General features: G+C 40.1%; 1 protein-coding gene across 2 annotated transcripts in view; it reads left to right on the top strand.

Annotated features, from left to right (window-relative positions):
* The window catches only part of LOC133623925 (kinesin-like protein KIF13B), a 110,724-nt gene that overhangs the window by 64,987 nt on the left and 35,533 nt on the right, over window positions 1–10,204 (top strand). For both annotated transcript variants that reach the window (XM_072916250.1, XM_061987416.2), the window contains exons 22-26: window positions 1,052–1,165; window positions 1,227–1,400; window positions 1,466–1,623; window positions 8,674–8,806; window positions 8,899–9,039. In XM_072916250.1, coding sequence (XP_072772351.1) covers window positions 1,052–1,165; window positions 1,227–1,400; window positions 1,466–1,623; window positions 8,674–8,806; window positions 8,899–9,039 — 720 coding nt within the window. The remainder of the gene's footprint in view (window positions 1–1,051; window positions 1,166–1,226; window positions 1,401–1,465; window positions 1,624–8,673; window positions 8,807–8,898; window positions 9,040–10,204) is intronic.

Here is a 10,204-nt window from a genome sequence, read left to right on the forward strand (position 1 = left end):
TACATATCTATTCATAGACATATATGTAGCTACAGCATATAAGTACATACACACATATGTATATATATATATAAATATATATATCTATCCATCCATCCATTTTCTACCGCTTATTCCCTTCGGGGTCGCGGGGGGCGCTGGAGCCTATCTCAGCTACAATCGGGCGGAAGGCGGTGTACACCCTGGACAAGTCGCCAGCTCATCGCAGGGCCAACACAGATAGACAGACAACATTCACACTCACATTCACACACTAGGGCCAATTCGGTGTTGCCAATCAACCTATCCCCAGGTGCATGTTTTTGGAGGTGGGAGGAAGCCGGAGTACCCGGAGGGAACCCACGCAGTCACGGGGAGGACATGCAAACTCCACACAGAAAGATCCCGAGCCCGGGATTGAACCCCAGACTACTCGGCACCTTCGTATTGTGAGGCAGACGCACTAACCCCTCTACCACCGTGCTGCCCCTAAATATATATATATATATATAAAATGATAAAAAAAATAGAAAATTAAATAATAATAATAATGATAATAATTAAATTAAAAATATTAAATATATATAAATATATATATATTTAATATTTTTAATTTAATTATTATCATTATTATTATTATTTTAATTTTTTTCTATTTTTTTATATATATATATATATATATATATATATATATATTTAATATTTTTAATTTAATTATTATCATTATTATTATTATTTTTAAAAAAATTCTATTTTTTTATTATTTTAATTTTTTTTTTTTTCATCCAAATGAGGAAGTCAGGATTCATGTCTACAATGAACACATTTTGCAATGCACATCTTTTTGGAAGCATGATACTGATAAAGCATCATGGGGTCACACAGGCCCTACTACATGAGAAGAAGTGTTTTATGGTCATTGTAATGTGACCTCTCTGTGGTATCATGGCTTGATATTTTCACTTTGTTCTTGAAGAAAGTTCTGTGGACTAATAAAGAGCAGCCATGAACAGGAAATGGTCCCCAGGCTGGACTTTGGACCCTAGTAGACCATGTCCTGTGTGGTTGTTAGGTGGCGGCTCGGCTCCATGTGGAGGTGTGGCGAGGAACTGAAGGCCTGGAGGAGCAAGGTCCTCTGCAGGATATCGCCGATGGAGACCTTCAGGAGCGCAACTTCAACTGTGTGGTGAGAAAAGACACGTCTGGGCATAGAGGAGCAAATAAATAAGCAGCTCATGTGCACGCAGGTGAAGATCCTCCAGGCCACTGGTCTTCCTCGTCACCTGTCCAACTTCGTCTTCTGCCAGTTCCACTTCTGGGGTCAGCAGGAGCCATCCTTCATAGCTCCAGAGCTGACACCTTCCCTCTCGCCCACTGCCTCCAGAGACCCCCAGTGCACCGTGGTCTTTGACATCTCCAAGGTGGACTCGTCATGGAAGGTTCGTGGAATATTCACAGACCAATGTACTTACCTGGGTGTGTGTAGGAGCTGTCCGTGCCCGTGTCCGAGGACTTCCTGGAGCACTTGTCTGAGGGTGCGCTGGCTATCGAGGTGTACGGTCACAAGCAGGCCAACCACCGCAGGAACCTGGCACTGTGGGACCTGGCTGTGATTCAGGCCAAGACCCGCTCGCTCAGAGAGAGGTTTGACCAGTGCACACAAATTAGAAGTACAGCAGACATCTACAGGAGATATCTTCACACATATTTGAAGTACCGTATTTATCAGAGTATAAGTCGCTCCGGAGTATAAGTCGCACCGGCCGAAAATGCATAATAAAGAAGGAAAAAAAACATATATAAGTCGCACTGGAGTATAAGTCGCATTTTTTGGGGAAATTTATTTCATAAAACCCAACACCAAAAATAGACATTTGAAAGGCAATTTAAAATAAATAAAGAATAGTGAACGACAGGCTGAATAAGTGTACGTTATATGAGGCATAAATAACCAACTGAGAACGTGCCTGGTATGTTAACGTAAAATATTATGGTAAGAGTCATTCAAATAGAACATGCTATATGTTTACCAAACAATCTGTCACTCCTAATCGCTAAATCCCATGAAATCTTATACGTCTAGTCTCTTACGTGAATGAGATAAATAATATTATTTGATATTTTACGGTAATGTGTTAATAATTCCACACATAAGTCGCTCCTGAGTATAAGTCGCACCCCCGGCCAAACTATGAAAAAACCTGCGACTTATAGTCCGAAAAATACGGTACAACAGACATCTACCGGAGATATCTTCACAGTATACCAAAGACCAGGCGTGAAAGATGCTAACATGCAAAGACGCTAGTATGCGCACATACGAGGTCCACTGTACTGAACATGCTAAAATGCTAACATTCAAACATGCGAACATAGGAGGTTCACTGTACTGAACATGCCAACATGCTAAAATGCTAACATGCGCACATATGAGGTCCACTGTACTGAACATGCGAAACATGAACAGGTGAAGATGCTAACATGTAAAGATTCTAACATGCAAACGTATGAGATCCACTGTACTGAACATGGGAAAACACAAGACGTGAACATGTGAAGATATGAACATGATAACACATGAACATGTGAATATTCTAACACGCAAACATATGAGGTGCACCTTACTGAACATCGACGGTGTGGACACGCTAACACGCAAACATGCTAACACACTAACATGTGAAGATGCTAACACGGTGGTTCTTAACCTTGTTGGAGGTACCGAACCCCACCAGTTTCATATGCGCATTCACCGAACCCTAATCATAAAATGATGTTATTATATTAAAGAAATACTAATAAAGATATATTTTACAAACAGAAAGTTACAGGAATGTACACGTAATCCCATGTTTACATCTCATTGTGCAACATGTGAATGTTTTAGTGGGAACTAAATGCGATATCTGAAAGGGATACACATTATTTCCGAAGTAGGACCCCCACCCAGAGTTATAATACTAGTACACATCTCATGAAAAACAATATATTATAGTTATTGTAAGTGGGCCAAAACACTTACCGTATTTTTCGGACTATAAGTCGCTCCGGAGTATACGTCGCACTGGCCGAAAATGCACAATAAAGAAGAAAAAAAACATATATACGTCGCACTGGAGTATAAGTCGCATTTTTGGGGGAAATTTATTTGATAAAATCCAACACCAAGAATAGACATTAGGCAATTTAAAATAAATAAAGAATAGTGAACAACAGGCTGAATAAGTGTACGTTATATGAGGCATAAATAACCAACTGAGAACGTGCCTGGTATGTTAACGTAACATATTATGGTAAGAGTCATTCAAATAACTATAACATATAGAACATGCTATACGTTTACCAAACAATCTGTCACTCCCGATCGCTAAATCCCATGAAATCTTCCCCCTCGGTGTCGTTCCTGGTATGCGCCGCTAGCGCCCATTCTTTCTGCTGCTCGATCGCCGTTTTCTGGTGCATATTTCACTACGTCCAGCTTGTAATCTGGATTTAATAATATGTAATAAGTAATATGATTTCCTTTTCGGTGCCATTTTAGTTCAGCCCTTCTCAGTTTTTATAAGTTACCGCCAATGTTGCTGTGATCCATTTTAATAGCTCCGGCAGTAGCGTATAGCATATAGCAGTTAGCATTCCAAAACCCACAATGCACTTCTGCCATGGCCCGCCCCCGCCGAATTGTTATTGGTTGGCATGTGAGTGACGATTGCTGACGTGTGTGTGACGATTGCGGACATTTTCTTCGTCGCTCTCGCGAATGAGATAAATAATATTATTTGATATTTTACGGTAATATGTTAATAATTTCACACAAGTCGCTCCGGAGTATACGTCGCACCCACGGCCAAACTATGAAAAAAACGTCGACTTATAGTCCGAAAAATACGGTATATTAGAAAATAATCTCATGGAAATGACTGCTGTCATTTGATTACAATAATAAAACATTGAACTTGTTATTTAGTCAGGCTTGGGACAGGTGTGCTGCAGGTGTGACCACAGTGCATGTGCACGTCTGACGTCGCTCACATGTGCTCCACCAAATGCTCAAGGAGTTTTTGCGTTTGCTCACGCATATGGAACATTGTTTGGGGGGTATCCATAATACGCCGACAGGGAGACGTTTTTATTTACACGATGAGTCGGGCGTGTCTTGAACTCCGCGACGGAGGCTCTGCCGAACCCCTGAGGCCGACTCATCGGACCCAGGTTAAGAACCACTGTGCTAACATGTAAAGACCTAACACGCAAACATATGAGATACACTGTACCGAACATGCGAAGACGCGACGGTGTGGACACGCCAACATCCGAAGGTGCGAAGATGTGAACATGCTAGGGGTGCTCATTACGTCGATTGCGAGCTACCGGTCGATCTCGGAGGGTGTGTCAGTCGATCACCAGCCAGGCATTAAAAAAATAGTCCTAAAAATGAGCGATCATAAATCTTCACTATGACGTCACTTTCGTCACTCGATTGACATTCACGGCACCCGAGGGTCTTCTGAGATGACGCTGGCTGCTGCCAGCTCATTAAAATTACCGACTGGAAGGCGAGAAACACTTTATTTCAACAGACTCTGGCGCCGTACCTGTCGTCAAAACTCCAAAGACCGACTGCACAGTTGCATAGTTGCGCTAACAAAACAAGAGTCTCAGAAAGCTGGCGTGCACAAGCTAGCAAGCTACGGAGTTTGCCGACAATGTATTTCTTGTAAAGTGTATACAAAGAAGTACGGAAGCTGGACAAATAAGATGCCAAAAACCAACCACTTTCATGTGGTATTGGACAGAAAGGAGGACTTTTTTCTCCTCCATTCGAAAATGCGGACGTTTTTAGCACCACTGTCTGATTCCAATCAATGCAAGTCATCAGAATCAGGTAATACACCAACTTATATTCTTGTCTTCATGAAAGAAAGGAATCTATATGTGTTAAACATGCTTATATTATCTTTAAACACCTTTAACTTATTAACAATATTAACTATATGTGTTAAACATGCTTGTATTATCATTAAACACCTTTAACTTGTTAACAATATTAACTATATGTGTTAAACATGCCTGTATTATCTTTAAACACCTTTAACTTATTAACAATATTAACTATATGTGTTAAACATGCTTGTATTATCATTAAACACCTTTAACTTGTTAACAATATTAACTATATGTGTTAAACATGCCTGTATTATCTTTAAACACCTTTAACTTATTAACAATATTAACTATATGTGTTAAACATGCTTGTATTATCATTAAACACCTTTAACTTTTTAACAATATTAACTATATGTGTTAAACATGCTTGTATTATCTTTAAACACCTTTAACTTATTAATAATATTAACTATATGTATTAAACATGCTTGTATTATCATTAAACACCTTTAACTTGTTAACAATATTAACTATATGTATTAAACATGCTTGCATTATCTTTAAACACCTTTAACTTGTTAACATTATTAACTATATGTATTAAACATACTTGTATTATCATTAAACACCTTTAATTTATTAACAATATTAACTATATGTATTAAACATTCTTGTATTATCATTAAACACCTTTAATTTATTAACAATATTAACTATATGTGTTAAACATGCTTGCATTATCATTAAACACCTTTAACTTATTAACAAAAACATATATTTCATAAATAAGTAAATATAAATTATATATATGAATGAGGTAGATCCTCACGACTTGATCAATTGAAAAGTAGCTCGCCTGCAGAAAAAGTGTGAGCACCCCTGTGCTAACACATGATTTGATCGATTGATTGAAACTTTTATTAGTAGATTGCACAGTACAGTACATATTCTGTACAATTGACCACTAAATGGTAACACCCCAATAAGTTTTTCAACTTGTTTAAGTCCACTTAAATTGATTCATGATACAGATATATACTATCATCATAATACAGAGTATATACATTGAATTATTTACATTATTTACAATCCAGGGTGTGGGATGTGGAGGGGGCGGGGTGTTAGATTTGGTTGATATCAACACTTCAGTCATCAACAATTGCATCATCAGAGAAATGGACATTGGAACAGTGTAGGACTGACTTGGTAGGATATGTACAGCAAGTAGTGGACACAGAGAGAGAGATCAGAAAGCATAAGAATAAGCATCTACATTTGATTATTTACAATCCGGGGAGGTGGGATGTGGAAGGGAGGGTGTTAGTTTTGGGTTGAAGTTTGATTTGATTTGATTTTTATTAAGGATCCCCATTAGCTGGTTGCCTCAACAACCGACTAGTCTTCCTGGGGTCCACAATTCAATACAATCACAAGTAAAAGCCATACTTGCCAACCCTCCCGGATTTTCCGGAAGACTCCCGAAATTCAGCGCCTCTCCCGAAAACCTCCCGGAAGAAATTTTCTCCCGAAAATCTCCCGGAATTCAGCCGGAGCTGGAGGCCACGCCCCCTCCAGCTTTATGCGGACCTGAGTCCAGTGTGCGCACACAAGGAGACGAAACAGAAGAACGAGACCGTAGTCGAAGAGCGCAGGGGAGACACTTCTCCAGGGCCGATGTATGCTCGGGGCAACACCCTTCACAGCGGACGACTTTAGGGTGAATGATGAGTCCAGCGATTAGTTGCAAATCTTGCTTTATTGATTGCTTGCACACAGCCAATCCAACACAAAACCAACTAGTCCCTCCCCGCACTCACGCTACCCCGCTCCCTCTCTTCTCTCGCCCACACACTCACTGACGTCACTCACCTCACATGCTGTCACCTATTAAAGGGCCACACACACACATACTCTATTCTCATAACACACAGTACAGTTAGTAGAACAACTGTGTTTTCATTACTGTGTATTTGATAGGTGCCATTACCCCGGAATTGCATTGTACTTTCAAGTACAACAATGAGTAGATGAGTGTTATGTGTGTGTATATGTGTAAATAAATGAACACTGCAATTCAAGTATTTATTTTATTTATATATATAATAAAAATAAATATATACATATATATATATATAGCTAGAATTCACTGAAAGTCAAGTATTTCATACATATATATATATATATATATATATATATATATATATATATATATATATATATATATATACATGAAATACTCAAGTTGGTGAATTCTAGCTGTAAATATACTCCTCCCCTCGTAACCACGCCCCCCGCCCCAACCACGCCCCGCCCCAACCCCGACCACGCCCCCACCTCCCGAAATCGGAGGTCTCAAGGTTGGCAAGTATGAGTAAAAGCATATAATTATAACTACACAATACAGAAAAAAAATAAAAGCATCAATAAGAAAACAAGCAAACAATTTACAGTCAGAGAATAATAATTACCATATAAATATAACTACACAATATAAAACCAAACAAATCATCAATGAGCAGACTAATTTAAAAACTCAGATAAAATATTACTCTCTTTTTAAAAACCTGTTTACTTTCAATGCCGGTGAGAATTTATTAGTTTATTTTATAAGTTTCCTGGAGGTGTTTTTTTAGTGCGGTTTTGAAGGAGGATAGAGATGCCCTTTCTTTTACACCTGTTGGGTGTACATGTAACATGTAAAAATGCTAACACGCAAACATATGAGGTCCACTGTACTGAACATGCGAAGACGCAACTGTGTGGACCCGCGAATATGCAAAGGTGTTAAAACGCGAACATGTAGAAGGTGCGAACATGTAAAGATTCTACATGCAAACATATGAGGTCCACTGTACTGGACACGCGAAGAAGTGAACATGCTAACACATGAAGATGTGAAGATGCAAACATGTAAAGATGCTAAGACGCTAACATATGAGGTCTACTGTACTGAACATGTGAAAACGCGACAGTGCGAACAGGCAAACTTGCTACCATTTGAGGTCCACTGTACTCAAGCACAGCACATACTTGCCAACCTTGAGACCTCCAATTTCGGGAGGTGGGGGGTGGGTGCGGGGGGCGTGGTTGGGGCGGGGGCGTGGTTAAGAGGGGAGGAGTATATTTACAGCTAGAATTCACCAAGTCAAGTATTTCATATATATATATATATACATATATATATATATATCCCCGCGACCCCGAAGGGAATAAGCGGTAGAAAATGGATGGATGGATGGATGGATATATATATATATATATATATATATATACATATATATATATATATATATATATATATATAAGAAATAATTGACTTTCAGTGAATTCTAGCGAAATACTTGAATTTCAGCGTTCATTTATTTTACACATATACACACACATAACACTCATCTACTCATTGTTGAGTTAAGGGTTGAATTGTCCATCCTTGTTCTATTCTCTGTCACAATCTTTCTAACCATGCTGAACACCCTCTCTGATTATGCATTGCTGTGTGGCACGCACAAAAGTGCTTTCATCAAATGCACTAGATGGCAGTATTGTCCTGTTTAAGAGTGTCACAACATTGCTGTTTACGGCAGACGGACTGCTTTACTGTAGACGTTCTTTATATTGTGGGAAAGCGGACTCAGGTCCGCATGGAGCTGGAGGGGGCGTGGCCTCCAGCTCCGCCTGAATTTCGGGAGATTTTCGGGAGAAAATTTGTCCCGGGAAGTTTTCGGGAGAGGTGCTGAATTTCAGGAGTCTCCCGGAAAATCCGGGAGGGTTGGCAAGTATGACAGCAGTGAATATTTTCCTGGACAGGTGGAGCGAGGTGACTCGCCGACTGGAGGTGTGGGTGCAGGTGATGGAGCTGAACGACGCAGGAAAGTTCACAGCCGTAGAAGTTCTTCCCGCTAAGGACGTGCGCACCGGTGGAATCTTTCAGCTGAGACAGGTTTGCCTTGTCATGTCGTTCGTGTATTTATTTGAAGGAAGAATCCTGCAACATTTCAAAGATTGCTTGTGTTTTGACAAATACCCATTCAGGGTCAGTCCCGTCGCATTCAGGTGCAGGTGTGCCCGGTGCCGGACTCTGGCACCATGCCCCTCATCTGCAGCTCCATCCTCTCGGTGTCCATCGGAGACGTCAAGGTCCAAAGTACAGCAAAAGGCAGAGACTCCCACTCGGTAATTAATAGACAACAAGATCGAAACCAGGGGTGTCCAAACTACAGCCTGCGAGACGTCATGAGTTTATATTAAGGAATTTGGCCGCAGGGAGATTTCAATTCATTTTTGTCAGGTTCAAACACTGATGACATCTATTAAACAAGACAAGAAGCAAAGAATCAAACAGAGACAGAATTCAATTTGGACTCAATATTGAGGAGAGTCGTCTTTACACTGTACCCTCGCACGGTATCTTAGCACGCTCTACCAAAAGATTGCATGCCTCCTTCTTTTATTTTGGACCCTCCCCGACCACCTGGCCACCGCTGTTTCCAAAGGACAAAGGTCGCAAAAAAGTTCACAGAAAAGGTCGCAAACAATTCACAGAAAAGGTCAGTTCAAAAAGAGTTCATAAAATACTTCAAAAAGAGGTCCATAAAATACTTCAAAAAGAGTTTGTGTGGAAATTGGGCAGATCCTGCCATCTGTCCACTTTAAAGTCATTGGGTTAGAACAATATTTTTCTGTTGATTACCATACATGAGAGAAAACAGAAACCCGTTCATATGGCCATTCCCCCCACACACAGTGGAGTTTTACGAGCCTTCTTCTTGGTGGGTTTCAAAGACAGCTTTTGTTTTCTTGCTAGGAACTCATTTCAACACAAAGTATTGTGATAGATTAGATAGAATAATTCTGACAATTTTTAAAAGTCAATTTATTTTCTGGCTTCCTCCCACCTCCAAATACATGCACCTGGGGATAGGCCCCTCCTACATCCAAAGACATGCACCTGATTGGCAACACTAAATGGTCCCTAGTGTGTGTTGTCTATTTGTGTTAGCCCTGCCATGTGGTGGGTGGGTCCACTGTTGTACAGGGTGTAATCTGCCTTCCTTTTGCCTGTATGCAGCTGGGATAGGTCCCAGCATGACCCCAAGAGGTACTAGTGGTAGAATATGGGTGGAAGGATGGATGGAATTTATATGCTGCTGTTTTGTCACCACATTGTGGATTATGTGGGTAATTCCAGTCTATGTGAAGTGAAGTGAATTATATTTATATAGCGCTTTTTCTCTAGTGACTCAAAGCGCTTTGCATAGTGAAACCCAATATCTAAGTTACATTTAAACCAGTGTGGGTGGCACTGGGAGCACGTGGGTAAAGTGTCTTGCCCAAGGAC

This window comes from Nerophis lumbriciformis, linkage group LG26 (genome assembly GCF_033978685.3).
Source record: "Nerophis lumbriciformis linkage group LG26, RoL_Nlum_v2.1, whole genome shotgun sequence".
NCBI classification, from domain to species: Eukaryota; Metazoa; Chordata; class Actinopteri; order Syngnathiformes; family Syngnathidae; genus Nerophis; species Nerophis lumbriciformis.